Raw genomic sequence first — 15346 nt, forward strand, 5'->3', positions numbered from 1 at the left:
CAGGCTCTGCCCACCGCGAGGGCTGCAGCAGCCGTCCCCTCTCCCGCTCGCTCCCGCCAGCCCGGCCTGCAAGCGCTGCGCACAGCCCGGCTGCGGGCGGGCCGGCCTGGCGGACGCGGAGGGAGGACTGCGGCGCGGGCGGCGGGGGCGCGCGCGGGGGCGGAGCGGGGAGGCCCACGCCCGCCGGCCCGGGCAGCCCGAGGCGCGGTGGCACACAACCAGCCGCAGTGTTCCCTACGTCTCTGCAGCCACCTGCGTGTGTGCCTGCACCCCCCACCCCAACCCAAGGGCAGGCTGCCCGAGTGCATTTGTGTAAGTATCCGTGTGCATCCGTGCATCGGGCAAGAGTGTGCGCACGTGGGGGCTGGGTGTGTGTGTGTGTGCCCGGGATCCGTGTGCCTGTGGGCATGTCGTGGCTGTAAGGGGACATAGAATTCAGGATCGTGTCATAAGTGACACACTTCCAGGTTAGCCTGAGAGGCAGAGTTTGGAAGCTCAAGGGTGGCTCTGGGAACCCGTGGCTACTTGAGACCCTTCCATGGAATCTCCAAGGACAGCGTATTTTACTTAAAGAGAAGACACCGTTTGTCTTCTTCGCTTTCCTGCTCTCATGAGAGTGTCCTGGAATTTTCCAGAGGCTACATGATAATGTTGTTTATGAAGTCCCCAAACTAAAAAAAAAAAAAAAAGATGTAAAACAGTGACACTCTTCCTTCCAACTTTTTGGCAACACACACACACACTTTCATTGAAAAAGGTGTGTGAGCCAGGTGTAGTGGCACACACCTGTGATTCCGGCACTCTAGAACGAGGCTGAGGCGAGAGAGCATCAAGTTCAAAGACAGCCTGGACTACATAGTGTTTCAGTCAGCTTCACATTGCGGGAACGACTATCCAAACCAGACACAGCTTAGGTGAGGAAGGGATTTACTTCATGCTTACAGATCCAAGGGGAAGTTTCATCAGTGGCGGGAGAAGCTGCTTCCACAAATCCAACCAGACAGAGACACTGCAGCAAGAAACACACACACACACACACACACACACACACACACACACACACACACACACAGAGCAGCTGCTCAGACCTCTTGCATACCTTTGGCCTGGAAATCAGATCCGCCCCAAACACACCTTAAGGCTGGACCCCAGGACCCGCCCCTAGTGACACCTCCTCCAGCCAGGTGGCTGGATGGAGACAAGCCTTAATAAAACACCTCAGAGTGTAGGGGTACACATTCAAACCGTCACACATAGTGAGACCCTGTCTAACGAAACAAATCAAACAAAGATAAAACGATCCCACTTGTCCCAGCCTCTGCCAGCAGAGAAATCTGCTTTTAGTTCCCCTTTTCCCAGCCAGGACTACCCTGCCTTTTGACACCCACTAACTAGCCTCTGTGGGTCTGGCTGCCTGGGCAGTCCTCTGCATGCCAGCTCAAAGGAAGGGAGGCATTGGGGGTGGGGACGGTGACTGAGACAGCTGGGCGACCCGTCAGCACCCGTCCCTGGCACGGCTCTGCCCAGCACACAAAGGGCAGAGTGAATCTTGTCCCAACCCGTGCAGCTGAGGGGTTGGAAGGAGAAAAAGGGAGAGACACACACAGACGGAGTTACCACTGTGGGGCTGTCCATCGCCCGCAGTTGTCACAGAGGGCAATCCAGAGACAAGGGGAGGGGTTTGGGTCCTAGGCTTAGCTAGTGAGAGGTGCCCTGGGGGGTGAAATAGACAATGACAACAACTGGACTTTCACATCTGTGATGTCATGAGATCCTTGGGACAGCTTAGGGAGATGGACAAGGCAGATGGCAGTGGTCCCATTTCGTAGATGAACATATAAAGCCCAGAAAAGCAGAACCTCACACACCAAAAGAACAAATTAGGGACTTCCCAGCGTCCTTGTGACAATGTTATCATTGCATATAATTATGTGGGGTTGTGAGCATGCTCCTTGCTCTGTGACAGGATCACAAAATCAGAAGAAATTGTGCTACTTTCCCTCCCAGGAGGGCAACGTGGTTGGGAAGAGAGGGTGACTGATTCGAGTGAACATGTGTGTTAAGAGGCAGAAAAGGGGCTGGAGAGATGGCTTAGCGGTTAAGCGCTTGCCTGTGAAGCTTAAGGACCCCGGTTCGAGGCTCGGTTCCCCAGGTCCCACGTTAGCCAGATGCACAAGGGGGCGCACGCGTCTGGAGTTCATTTGCAGAGGCTGGAAGCCCTGGCGCGCCCATTCTCTCTCTCTCCCTCTATCTGTCTTTCTCTCTGTGTCTGTCACTCTCAAAAAAAAAAAAAATTAATTAATTAAAAAAAATAAATTAAAAAAAAAAGAGGCAGAAAAGTTGGGCCAGACAATAAATAAAAGAACTTCAAAGGAGGGGGGCATTGTGAGCCGAGGGGGGGGGGAGGTCACAAAGTAGGTGTCATTAGACCTTTTTATTTTAGGGTGAATGACATTTAGAGGGGGTATTGGCTTTGGGAAGACCACTAAGGGAGAAGGCTGTAACCCAAGGCTGGTTTGGGGCTCAGGTTGCAGGCCATGTAGGGCCCTCTTTCTTTCCCTCCCAAAGAAGCAAGTACTCTACAAAGGTGGGGAGGGGGGCAGCACATGAACTTCACTTAATAAAACTTGATGGCATCCTTGTCTAGCCCCCAAAGAGACAAAAAAAAAAAGAAAGCAAAAAAAAAAAAAAAAAAGCCACAAAGCTACAAGAACCCAGCCCAAGGGTCCCCTCAGGGGAGACGTGAGGACCTGAGAGAAAACAGAGGTGTCCACACCTAGTAATAACAGCAAGGCACCTGCTCAGAGCAAATCCCACCGCTGGACGCTACGGCCTCCTGAGATGCCCACAGGGACCCCGAGATGCCTGCAGCTTTCCTTGGCTCTCCCGCTGGCTGGCTGCCCACCTGGCACTGGCCCAGTGTGTGTGAATCAGCCATCAATCCCAAGGTTACCAGGACAACCAGGGGGTGGGAGAAAGAGCCTGGGGGCCCGGCAGGGGTGGATAGTGCAGGCAGGCTGTCTCCTACATCTGTCACCTGCACACAGCTGAGGCCAAGGGGAGAGGACACTGGCTTCCCCCTCCGCCCCCTCACGCAGCCCCCCTTTCTCCCACTCATCCTAGGGTACTGTGCTGAGCTTGCAGGAGGCCTAGGCAAATATTTAAAGGGGCAGTTGAGGGGTGAGGAGGGTGGTGGGAGCAAACAGTTCCTTCCTTCTCTCCTCTTTTCAGCTTCTCTTAGGAGCTCTCAGCTCAAATGCCACGGTGCTGGACAACCTCGAGGCTGAGGCCCTCCAGCTGAAGAGGGGACCCTCTGGGGACAGGGGTTCCTGCCAGGTCTTAGAGAAGAGGGGGAAACTCATGACCAAAAGAAAAGGACAAGATGTGAAGGGCAAGGGACAGGAAGCAGGACGAGATTTCAAAGTTACAGTACAGTCGGCTATCTGTATCCATGGGTTTTGCATCAACCAATACAAGCAAAAGTAGATGGAGTCAGGTGTGGCGGCTCATGCCTGTAATCCCAGCACTCTCGAGGCTAAAGCAGGAGAACTTCCAGTAGCAGGCCAGTCTGGGCTACAGAATGGGACTCGGTCTCAGAAAAAAAGAGAGAAAAAAAAAAAAAAAGACAGGGGCTAAAGCGATGGCTTAGTGGTTAAGGAGCTCGCCTGCAAAGCCTAAGGACCCAAGCTTGAATCCCCAGTACCCGCATAAGCCAGATGCACAAGGTGGCGCATGTGTCTGGACTTCTTTTGCAGTGCCTGGAGGCCCTGGCGTGCCTGTTATCTCTCTCTCTCTCATGAATGAATGAATAAATAAATAACACTCTCTCTATCTGCCTCTTTCCCCCTCTCTCTATCACAAATAAATGAACAAATTATTTTTTTAAGGCTGGGGAAATGGCTTAGTGGTTAAGGCATTTGCCTGTGAAGCCTAAGGACCCTGGTTCGATTCCCCAGGACTCCCGTAAGACAGATGCACAAGGGGGCACATGCATCTGCAATTCATTTGCAGTGGCTAGAGGTGCTGGTGTTCCCATTCTCTCTCTCTCCATCTGCCTCTTCCTCTTTCTCTCAAATAAATAAATAAATAAAATATTTAATAAATAAATAAAATATTAAGAAAAACAGCGGCTTGGAAATGGCTCAGCAGTTAGAGATCCTTGCTTACTAAGTTGGCTGGCTCAGGGTCCATTCCCGAGCCATCCACGTAAAGCCAGGTGCAGAAAGTGTCACAAGGGTCTGGTATTCCTTGGTAGTGGCAAGACTCCCTGGGGTGGCCATACACACACATGTGCACACAGTGTAAATAAACAACAAATAAATATTTACTAGAAACAACCAACAATAGCAATAACCCCCCACAGACAGAAATTAATTGAGAAGGGGGAGAATTGCTTCTGTACTGAGCATGTAGACTTTTTGTCATTATTCCCTAAACAACATAGCTTTACAACTATTTCCATATAATTTGCATTATATTTATAAGTCATTTAGATATGATTTAGAGTATATGGGGTCTGGGGAGATGGGTCACACGGTAAAACGTGAGGATCTGAGTTTGGATCCCTAGCAGCCACATAAAAAGCTAGGTATGGTGGTATGCACCTGTAATCCCAACGCTGGGGAGACAGAGATGGGAGAACACCTGGGACTCGCTGCTCGTCTGGTCCCGTTGGTGAGCTCCAGGTTCAGTGACAGACCTCGTCTAAAAAACAAAGTGGAGGGGGCTGGAGAGATGGCTTAGCGGTTAAGCGCTTGCCTGTGAAGCCTAAGGACCCCGGTTCGAGGCTCGGTTCCCCAGGTCCCACATTAGCCAGATGCACAAGGGGGCGCACGCTTCTGGAGTTCGTTTGCAGAGGCTGGAAGCCCTGGCTCGCCCATTCCCTCTCTTTCCCCCTCTATCTGTCTTTCTCTCTGTGTCTGTCGCTCTCAAAAAAAAAAAAAAACAACAAAAAAAACACAAAGCGGAGGGCTTGAGAGGTGGCCCAGTGGTTAAAGCACTTTCCTGTGAAGCCTAAAGACCTACATTCAGCTCTCCAGGTCCCACATAAGCCAGATGCACAAGGTGACACAAGCTCACAAGGCGGCCCACGGGCACAACGTGGCGTATGCATCTGGAGTTTGATTTCAGTGGCTGGGGGTCTTGGTGTGCAATTCTCTCTCTCTCATTAAAAAAAATTACAAAAAAAAGTGGAAGTGGAAATAGGGCTGGAGAGATGGCTTAGTGGTTAAGGCATTTGCCTGCGAAGCCTAAGGACCCCGGTGCGATTCTCCAGGTCTCACATAAGCCAGAGGCGCATGGTGGCACATGTGTCTGGAGTTCATTTGTAGTGGCTGGAGGCCCTGGCGTGCCCATTTTCACTCTCTCTCTCTCTCTGTCTCTGATAAATAAATAAATAAAAATAAAAATGTCTTTTAAAAAAGTTTAGTATAAAAATGTGGCAACACAAATGGCAAATAAGCATCTAAAAACATGTTCTACATCCTTAGCCACCAGATAAATGCAAATTAAAACTGCTTTGAGATTTCACTTCCCTCCTGTCCGAATGGCTACTATCAAGTAATCAAATGAGAGCTCAGGGGTTAAAGTTATTTGCTTACAAGGGCTGATGGCCTGGGCTTGATTCCCCAGTACCCATGTAAAGCTAGATGCACAAAGTGGTACATGCATCTGGAGTTCGTGTTTGCAGCAGCAGGAGACCCTGGTACCCCCATACTCTCCCTTCTCAAATAAATAAATAATTTTAAAAAGAGAAATCAAATAACAATAAATGATGATGAGGATGTGGGGAAAGAAGAACCTTTCTCCATTGTTGATGAGAATGTAAACTGGTACAACCATTGTGAAAATCAGTGTGGAGGCTCCTGAGATAGCTAAAAGTAGACTTACCGTATGACCCAACTATACCACTCCTTGGCATATCCCTTAAGGACTTACTCATTATGATAGAGCTACTTGCTCATCCACATTTATTGATGCTCTATTCACAATAGCTAGGAAACAGAACCAGCCTAGATAGCCATCAACTGATGAATGGATAATAAGATGTGACATATTTGCACAATAGAGTTTTATTCAACTGTAAAGAAAGAAATGAAATTTGCAGGAAAGTGGATAGATCTGGAAAGGATTATACTAAGTGAGGTAACAGGCTTAGAAAGGCAAATGTCACATGTTCTCTCTCATATGTGGATCCTAGTTTCTTTATTATTATTATTATCATTATAATACTTTTTTCCATAACAAGTTTGTTTTACATTTATATAACTAAATGACACATCTAGGAAGTCTTCTAAAAAGTTTTGCAGTCAAGAAAGATTAAAGTCTTCATCTTTTACAAGCTCAAAAGGAATTTATAGCTCTAAAAAGGTAGAGTGTTTTACCTTTTTAAATATTTATTTATTTGAAAGAGGAAGAGGCAGATAGAGAATGGGTGCACCAGGACTATACTTTATTTTTGAGAGACAGAGAAACAGGCAGAAAGAGAGAGAAGGAGAATGAGAGAATACTAGGGGGCAATGATATAAGTGGGGTGAAGGGAGGTGATGGAGGACAGAAGATGGTAAAAGAGGGGTGAATCAAAATTATTGATATTATGAAGAAGCTATGCCTCTTCACTAGCTAAATAATGTATGTGTTAAAAAAGAGTTTGGGCCTTTAATCCCAGCACCACTTGGGAAGCAGAGGTAGGAGGATCACCATGAGTTCGAAGTTACCCTGAGACTACATAGTGAATTCCAGGTCAGTCTGGGTTAGAGCAAGACCCTACCTTGGAAAACAAATCAAAAACAAAAAAATAAAATAAAATAAAAAATTTGGGCAGAAGCACCCTGTAGAGTTGGATAATGCTGTGCACAGAAACCATAGATTGTTACAAGAAAAATTTCAGCGGGGTGTGGTGACGCGCGCCTTTAATCCCAGCACTTAGGAGGCAGAGGTAGGAAGATCGCCATGAGTTTGAGGCTACCCTGAGACTACATAGTGAATTCCAGATCAGCCTGAGTTACATTGAGACCCTACCTTGAACCCTTGACCCCCCCTCCAAAAAAAAATAAAGAAAAATTTCAGTGCCAGGGGTGGGATACCTTCCAATGAGTTGTTGGCCAGAGAGGTCCCTGATGCCCCCAAACATTACAGGCTATTGCCAAGGCCCACCAGAACTAGAGGGTGAGACCCTATTGCTAAAAACTCCACATGCTTGGGCTGCAGGTCACTGAGAAACCAAGCTGGGGCTAAGCTGGAAGCCTCCTCCCTGTAGATTAGCCGTCAGGATGCTGGAAGAACCTATGCAGCCTTTTGGGAAGAAAAGCCATCAATGGTCTTAATCAGCAGAGGACCCTGCAAGCTTTATGGCTGGCTTGCCAGGCTAGATGTACAAACTGGTTCAATGGTGGCGTGTCTGCTATAGGGGGAAACTAACGTCTCTCTGGCTGGACTTGAGGCCTGCTCCATGGGAGGGAACTCATGCCTAGTACTAAAAACCTAGTCAAAAGCCTGAGGCTGGAGAGGTCACAAGCCCTAGAGGGGAAACTTACTACTGTTGTCTGGCTAAATGGATATATTATACCCACCAATTTGCCTCTAAATACTTCTATTTATGTCCATGTATATTAATGCCACTCTCACTCGGTTAGAGAAGCTTCTTTTTTCAGATGGTGGTGACCACAGAAGAGACTCAAAATTCATCAAAGTGCTGAGAAGAAATAACAGTGGAGTGCTCAGCACTACATCAGACATCTCTATGACACTCTCCAAGGCCCAGGGACCATTGCAAAGAGGTAATGGAAAGAGTATAAGAACCAAAGGAAGGGGAGAAGCGAGTTGCAAAACTGTCTTCCAGACAGAGTAGCACCCATGACCTCACAGTACCTTTATGCTTCCTACACAAGACCTGCATAATAGGAGGGGAAAACGATGGCATCAAAACAGAAGAGAGGGCTGGAGAGATAGCTTAGCAATAAAGGGCTTGCCTGTGAAGCCTAAGGACCCCGGTTCGAGGCTTGATTCCCCAGTACCAAAGCCAGAAAGAGAGAGAATGGGCGTGCCAGGGCCTCTGGCCACTGCAAACTCCAGATTCACGTGCCATCATGTGCATCCGGCTTTACGTGGATACCAGGAGTTGAACCTGAATCCTTAGGCTTTGCAGGCAAACGCCTTAATGGCTAAGCCATCTCTCTAGCTCCTGTTATATACCTTTTTATGTGAAACTTGATTATCTGTGAATTTTGTCTCCGTGAGGAGTGCTGGAAGCCATCTAGGGGATACTGAGCTGTTTGGGAGGACAAGGGCGTCAGGACAGAGAGAGGGCGGTGGGGCTCTGGATTGCACATTCATGACAGTTGAGGGATGCAAGGATTTTTTTTTTTTTTTGAGGCAGAGACCACCTAGCCAGCAAGTAAAAGGGAGCTGGAGAGAAAGGCTGTGGCTAATACTCAAATCACTGCTAGATGTGACTTAGTACCTCAAACAGCATTAAGCGACTTTGGGGAAGGATGTGAGGGAGGGAAAGGGGGAGGAGAAGCTCCACAAAGTGGATAGAATTGGGTGCATAGCATTCTTAGGGCACATTTAGGGTCTGAAGATATAAAAAAAAAAATCCCAGTCTGTCATGGTGGAAACCAACTGCCCTCCAACTGGACTGGAGGCCCACTCCATGGGGGGAAACACATCCCTGATACTGAAAACCTAAAACGGGGGTAGTCATGAGCCCTAGGGTGTAACATCTGCTGATGTCTGGAAAAATGTATATAGTATGCTTATCAAACTGCCCAGTAAGCACTTTTCTTAATATTCATATCCTTATATTAATGCTACTCTCACTTTGGGTAGAGAATCTTCTCTTTTCAGATGGCAGTGACTTTGGGACGACTCAGAAGGTATCATAGTGCTGCAAAGAAGTGGCTGGAGTACTGAGTAGCATCTCAATCACACCTTCCAAGGCTCAGAGTCTAATGCAGAAAAGGTGGTGGAAAGAATGTAAGAGCCAAAGGAAGGGTAGGACTCCTTACAACATGCTCCCTCCAGACATAAAATGGCCTGGATATCCATGACCTCACAGTGCCTGACACTACCTACACAAGACCATCATAAGAGGAGGAAAAGATCATGACATCAAAATAAAAGAGAGACTGATGGAGATGGGGAGGGGATGTGATGGAGAATGGAATTTGAAAGGGGAAAGTAGGGGGAGAGGGGGGTATTACCATGGGATACTTTTTATAATCATGGAAAATGTTAATAAAAATTGAGAAAAAAAAATCCCAGAAGTGTGGGAAGGGTGGTAGAGGGAAGGAAACAAGTGGGGTGATTCAAGGTCAGGAAGATTAGGGTCACATCCAGCCCTGAAGAAGTCTTTCTGGCCCAAGCAAGTGATGTCAGGGACTAAGGATCATAGCCTAGTGGTAGAATGCTTATGCTTGAGACCCTAGGTTTGAGGCTAGAATTGAATTAAAATGAAAAAGTAGTGCCAGGCATGCAATGTGCCTTCAGCTTACAGAGGGGCCTGGAGCAAAGAATGAAAAACCACCCATGAGTAAGAGTTTCCCACCAGTGGGGTCAGCGTTTCCAGAATTACGAAAAGAGTGACTAGAGGAAATCTGAGGTTAGGTATGGAACGTGTGGGAGGAGGTGAGACAAGGTGAAGAGGAGTCTGACCTTATCTGAGAAACACACACTCATGGAACGCCCCCCCCCAAAGCTGCTCCAGCCCCTACTTCTCCCGTCGAGCTCCCCCTGGGTCTACCAGCACTGTCCTTGGCCCCCTAAGTGAAGTTCAGGCCTATGCTTGGGGAACTTCCCTTAGGAAATGGGACGACCAGACCGTTGGCCGCCATTAGAGAGGTTTGGCCTGGCAGGGAAGCCACGGGGCTGTAGGGGCAGGTGCCAGCAGGAGAGGCAGGCATGCCAGGAAGACACCCACGGTGAGAGGAGCAGGCAGCCTAAGGGTAAGTTTGTTCAGCTCACCCAAGTTTGTTTTTGCCGGGGCCAAGAGGACTCATGTGCCTGGGCCAAGGACCCTTGGGGGCTCTTGCAGCTAGCTTATCAGGTCCTGGGTTCTCGAGGGCCAGGAACAAACAAATTTCAAAGCCAAGGACTTGGCTGGAAGACAGAGGACCCTGTCGTATTCTGTCCCCTCCGCCTGATGATACATATAAGCCACTGGTCACCTCAGGGAAATGAGGACAGGAGGTCCGCTGCAAGATGGACGTGGGTAGCAAAGAAGTCTTGATGGAGAGTCCACCGGTGAGTGTGTGTGTGTGTGTGTGTGTGTGTGTGTGTGCGCGTGTGTGCACTGGGACCTGCCTGCTCCATCCTTCCTTGGCTTATTTCCTTATCAGATTTTATTCATCCAACTAGCCTAGGATAGTGATATTAGGATGGGAAGGGGGACGCTAAGGCTTCTAGGACAGAGTCCCTAGTGAAGATACAGTATGCATGAGCCGGGTGTCGTGGCGCACGCCTTTAATCCCAGCACTGGGAGGCAGAGGTAGGAGGATCGCCATGAGTTCAAGGCCACCCCGAGACTACTTAGGGAATTCTAGGTCAGCCTAAGCTACAGCGAGACCCTACCTTAAGAAAACAAAAAATTTAAAAAAAAAAGATATAGTATGCACGACTCCCAGAGCTACAGAGTTGACAGCCACCACAGACGTCAACTCAAAGTGCTGTGAAGAGAAGACCACTGGGATGGAGCCACTAAGTACGCAGGAGGTCGCATCACAGAAACATCAACACGTGGATCTGGGGATGTCGCTCAGTTGGTAAAGCTCTTGCCTAGCATGCACAAGTCCTGGGTTGGATTTCCTCCGCCGTCTAAAGCAGGTCTGGTGGTACATACCATCTGGTGATAGAACCGGGAGGATCAGAAGTTTAAGGTTATCCTTAACTACTTAGGGAGTTGAGGCCAACCTGGGCCAGAGACTATGACTTTTTTTTTTTTTTTTTTTTTTTAAGGGAGAGGGCTGGAAAGATAGATTAGCCATTAAGGTGCTTGCCTTTGAAGCCTAAGGACCCATGTTCTACTCTCCAGATCCCACGTAAGGCAGACACACAAAGGTGAGGCACGTGCAATGTCGCACATGCCCAGTAGGCAGCACAAGCACCCAGTGTTCGATTGCAGTGGCTGCGGCCCTGTCCCACTGATTCTCTCTCAAATAAAAATAAACAAACGAGAAAGAGACAGAAACGAAAATGACACGTGAACTGTGTTGGGAAGAATAAACAGGAGCTCATGAAGTGGAGGAGGAAGGCACAGCAGGAAGAAATAGAGTATCAAGATGGGGTAGCACAGCTCCTTTAGGGAAACGCACAGGCTGTCCCAGGCCGGGATAGCAGGGATCCCTGGAAGACGGAAGGAGGTGAAATTGGTGAAAGGTTCTCTGGGGTCTCTCCAAATCTGGACTTTGCTTCTAAACTTCTAAGCAACTCTGGGTTTGTTGGAACCCAGGCTACTTACTCCAAGAAGCTGCCATAGCCACACACACCCGGAGTGTCGACTGTCTAGCCCTGGGAGAGCATGGGAGAATGTCTAGCTTGTGCAGGGAGAGGACATCCTTCTGACCTGCGGCTTGTCTCCCTGCCCGTCCGGCTCTGTCAGGACTACTCTGCAGCTCCCAGGGGCCAGTTCCGTATCCCCTGCTGCCCGCTGCATCTCAAGCGCCTTCTCATCGTGGTGGTGGTGGTGGTCCTTGTCGTCGTGGTGATCGTGGGGGCCCTGCTCATGGGTCTTCACATGAGTCAGAAGCATACCGAGATGGTGAGCATGCCTGCGTTGGGCAGGCAGTGGGCACGAGGGTTGTCAGGCAGAGAGCTGGGTGAGACTGGCAAATGGCAAGCTTGTTCATGGGGAATAGAGAGGAGAGGCGGGCGAGGGCATAGCTTGGGAGGACAGAAGCAGAGATGGGATGGAAATCTGGCCAAGACTTTTTCACTAGACCCTCGCTCCCTCTGTACATAGTGTGACAACCTATTCTGCTTGGTCTCCTTGACATCTTAGGAAACAAGTATTTGAGTTAAAAAAAAAAAAAAAAAAGACCAAGGGTGGATCTAAGTACCGAGGGGCTGGTAAGACAAAGAGAAATGTCAGAATGCATGACATCCTCCTAGGTCCTTGAGATGAGCATTGGGGCACCAGAGGCCCAGAAACGCCTGGCCCTCGGCGAGCATGCGGATTCCACTGCCACCTTCTCCATTGGCTCCAACGGCATCATTGTGTATGACTACCAGCGGGTGGGTACCTCTTGCTCTGGGGGACAAGACTGCTGAGGTCACCTGGCTGTGTTATTTCATATCCCATATCTCACCTGTCCCTTGGTCTATTTGCCTCTCCTGGGATGTCTGAGTGTGTCTCCCCACGGCCAACCCTGAGGGAGCTAGTTGTGGATCAGGGCGGGGGAGTGGAGCAAGACAGGGATCTTCCTGAATAACCTCAAGTGCCCCATGCCCAGCTCCTGACCGCCTACAAGCCAGCCCCAGGAACCTACTGCTACATCATGAAGATGGCTCCGGACAGCATCCCCAGTCTTGAGGCTCTCACTAGGAAATTCCAGAACTTTCAGGTGCGCGTGAGGGTGAAAGGAGTGTTTGACACGACGGGTAGTGTGCCCTTTGCAAAACACTGCTGCTCCTGAGCTGACAGGTGTGTGCTCCTCTCTCCACTTACCTGTGTCACACCTTCCCCACCCATTCTCAGCCCACTCACTGCACAGCTGATAGCGGTGGCTGAGCCCACACACCACCTGTGGGCTCCTGACTCCAGCACCCCCCCCCCCCACTGCTGAGGAAACTGGAGCTCAGCGAGATTGCTTTGCTGGCCTGCGGTCCCACAGTAAGGACTGCAGGTGAGACTGGAACTCACTTCCCAGACTTCAAAGTAGGTCCTCTCGCCAGGTCAAGCCGGAGGCACCTGCCTCTAAGCTTGGGCAGGAAGAAGGGCACGAGGCAGGCTCAGAGCCTTCCGGAGACCTCGCTTTCCTGGGCCTTGCTGTGAGAACTTTGTGTGGAGAGCTGCCTCTCTACTACCTGTAGGATGCCTCAGGTGAGCAAGGTACCCCATAAACTGACTGTGCACTGGGCAACCCCCTCCAGAAGCCAGCGGTCTGGGCAGGGGATGGAAGGGCTCACAGGCACTGCCCACACAGCAGGCAGGCAGGTAGCAGTCCCAGTTCCTCTCCCTCAGGTGACAAACAGCAGTCCTTTGCTTTATAGGATCCACGGAAGCCCCAGAGGGACTGGAGAGATCCGCAGCAAAGGGTCTTTTGAAGCCAGGCAGGGAGCTGCTCTGGAACTGGAGTTGGGGGGCGGAGGAGGGGTACCAGCAGAGGAGAAATGGCTTCATTTTGTCGAGGGACGGGGGTGGCTCCTATCACAAAAGAATAAAGCAGCATGATTAAGAAAAAAATGGAAATTCATCTTCCTGCACCTGCTTAGTGCCCCTCCCGGTGGGTACCGTAGGTAGAAGGGGAGGGTCTTGGGGAAGCAGAGGCGCCTCGTCCCCTCTGTTCCAGAGTGCTGCGCGTTTGGTCCACCCTACGTAGTGCAGAAGGAGGGTTGGGGACGGGGCTGGGGGTTGGGGGGGGACACAGGACCGGGATGCCATCCTTCCACGGGCGTTAGGCGCCCTCCAGCGGCGTACCCCCGAGGGAGGGACCTGGATTAAGAGACGAGTGAGAGAGACAGCAAGCCCGAGAGACTGCGAGACGAGACGGGAAGAGAAGCGGGTTCTGAGAGCGGGACTCCCGGCTGGGAGGTGGACGATCGTCGCCCAAGACCCCAGAGCCCCAAGCTGGAGGCACGCGGCGAGCGACTTGACAGCGTGTCCCGCCCGGCCGGGAGGGATCCCCCCCTCCCCACCCACCCGCCCGGCCGGGAGGGATCCCCCCCTCCCCACCCACCCGCCCGGGTGCCGGGGGGCAGCGGCCGCTAGGGGGCTCCTTCACGGGAACGACCGCGGGCGGGCACCCCGGGGCGGGCAGCCCCCCTCTCTCCCGGGTCCCCCGAAACCTCCCCTCCCCCCCCCTTGTCCCCCACCCCCCGGCGGCGGTCGATGCTGCCCGGGGCGGGCTGCACAGCTCTCGCCCTCTCCGTCCGGCTGGCGCGCTTCCCGGAGCGGCCGAGCACGGTCCCGGGCCCCGAGGGGGGCTGAGCTGGGCGAAAACCCGCCCCCTCCAGCGAGCTCATTTCCCTAAAAAAGGAGTCGGGGAGGGTGTGTGTGTGTGTTGGGGTGTTGGTGGGGGGGAGAGAAGAGCAGGAGGGCGGCGAGGAAGAAAGGGAGCGATCGCGACGAGGACGGGCGACACCGGCGCGGAGCGCAGCGGAGGGCGATCCGGGGCCGAGCGGAGGGGGGGGGGGGGCGGGAGACAGGAAACGCAAAGCGAGCGCGGAGGGGAGCGGGCGGCGAGCGCCGGGAGCGCCTCCTCCTCCTCCTCCTCCTCCTCCTCCTCCTCCTCCTCCTCCTCCTCCTCCTCCTCCTCCTCCTCCTGCCCCTGCTCCGGCTCCTCGCCGCCAGGGCTCCGCTTCCCCGTCGCGTCCGGGCGCGACCGCCGCCGCCGCCGCCGCCGCCCGCCCGACCGCCCGCCCGCCAGCCCGCCAGCATGCCCGGCGTGGCCCGTCCGCCGCCGCCGCCGCTGCTCCTGCTGCTGCTGCTGCTGCTGCTCCCGCGCCCCGGCCGGCTGCTGGACTTGGCCGACTACACCTACGACCTGGGCGAGGAGGACGCCCCCGAGCCCCTCAACTACAAAGACCCCTGCAAGGCGGGTAAGTGTCCCTCCTCCTCGTCCTCCCCTCCCTCCTCCCCAAGTCCTCCCGGGGCGCACGGGGCTCCCCCAACACACACACACACACACACACACACACACACACACACACACACACACAACCAGCACCGCCCGGGGCTGGCAAGGCCAGCGGGCGCAGAGCGGGTCCGGGCAGGGCTCGGGCTTGGGGTTGGGGGAGGACAGTCCAGTGTGGGAAGCCGGGAGCTGCCTAGTTGGCAATGCAGTGGGGAACAAAAGACCGAGGGAGAGAGGGAGGGAGGGGGGGAAGTTTGGGGGACTTTTTAGGACTGAAGTTTTTTGCTGCTGTTGGTGGAAACTGCTGCCGCTGCCTGGTCGTCTTTGCGCCTTTGCAGAGAGGATGGCTAGAGGAGGGAAAAAAAAATCTCCCTGGGTCTGAGCGGATCCCGCCCCGGGCAAGGAGGGCTTTTCCCTTCCTGCAGGAAAGTTTTCTGGCCAAACTGCGAGTGTGTGTGTGTGTGTGTGTGTGTGTGTGTGTGTTTCCCTTCTCCCCCATTCCTCCCGCTCGCTCGGTGGAACACTGGTGTTTGCCAGCCTGTCTGTCTGCCCTGAGG

General features: G+C 52.1%; 2 protein-coding genes across 6 annotated transcripts in view; both read left to right on the forward strand.

Moving 5' to 3' along the window:
• The first annotated feature begins 10200 nt into the window (after window positions 1-10200).
• On the forward strand, window positions 10201-13026 carry Sftpc (surfactant protein C). Of its 3 annotated transcripts, none has more exons than XM_004669676.2 (5): window positions 10201-10242; window positions 11597-11755; window positions 12106-12228; window positions 12447-12559; window positions 12873-13026. In XM_004669676.2, exons 1-5 carry the CDS (start codon window positions 10201-10203, stop codon window positions 13024-13026), a joined length of 591 nt encoding a protein of 196 aa, XP_004669733.1. The 3 variants fall into 3 exon arrangements, with proteins under 3 accessions (XP_004669733.1, XP_004669734.1, XP_044987734.1); XM_004669677.2 differs by having other exon boundaries at window positions 12447-12557; window positions 12889-13026; XM_045131799.1 differs by lacking the exon at window positions 11597-11755.
• A 1556-nt stretch (window positions 13027-14582) lies between these two features.
• The window catches only part of Bmp1 (bone morphogenetic protein 1), a 55679-nt gene continuing 54915 nt past the window's right edge, over window positions 14583-15346 (forward strand). For 2 of the 3 annotated variants that reach the window (XM_004669661.2, XM_045130723.1), the window contains exon 1: window positions 14583-14754. In XM_004669661.2, coding sequence (XP_004669718.2) covers window positions 14592-14754 — 163 coding nt within the window. In that variant the 5' untranslated portion in view covers window positions 14583-14591. The remainder of the gene's footprint in view (window positions 14755-15346) is intronic. The other variant, XM_045130722.1, reaches the window with a different exon arrangement.

This window comes from Jaculus jaculus, chromosome 12 (genome assembly GCF_020740685.1).
Source record: "Jaculus jaculus isolate mJacJac1 chromosome 12, mJacJac1.mat.Y.cur, whole genome shotgun sequence".
Taxonomy (NCBI): Eukaryota; Metazoa; Chordata; class Mammalia; order Rodentia; family Dipodidae; genus Jaculus; species Jaculus jaculus.

Coding starts and splice junctions, on each gene's coding strand:
- Sftpc (XM_004669676.2), top strand. CDS start 10,201: ATGGACGTGGGTAGCAAAGAAGTCTTGATGGAGAGTCCACCG. Junction 12,229..12,446: donor TTGTGTATGACTACCAGCGG/GTGGGTACCTCT, acceptor CCCCATGCCCAG/CTCCTGACCGCCTACAAGCC. Junction 12,560..12,872: donor AAATTCCAGAACTTTCAGGT/GCGCGTGAGGGT, acceptor CAGACTTCAAAG/TAGGTCCTCTCGCCAGGTCA.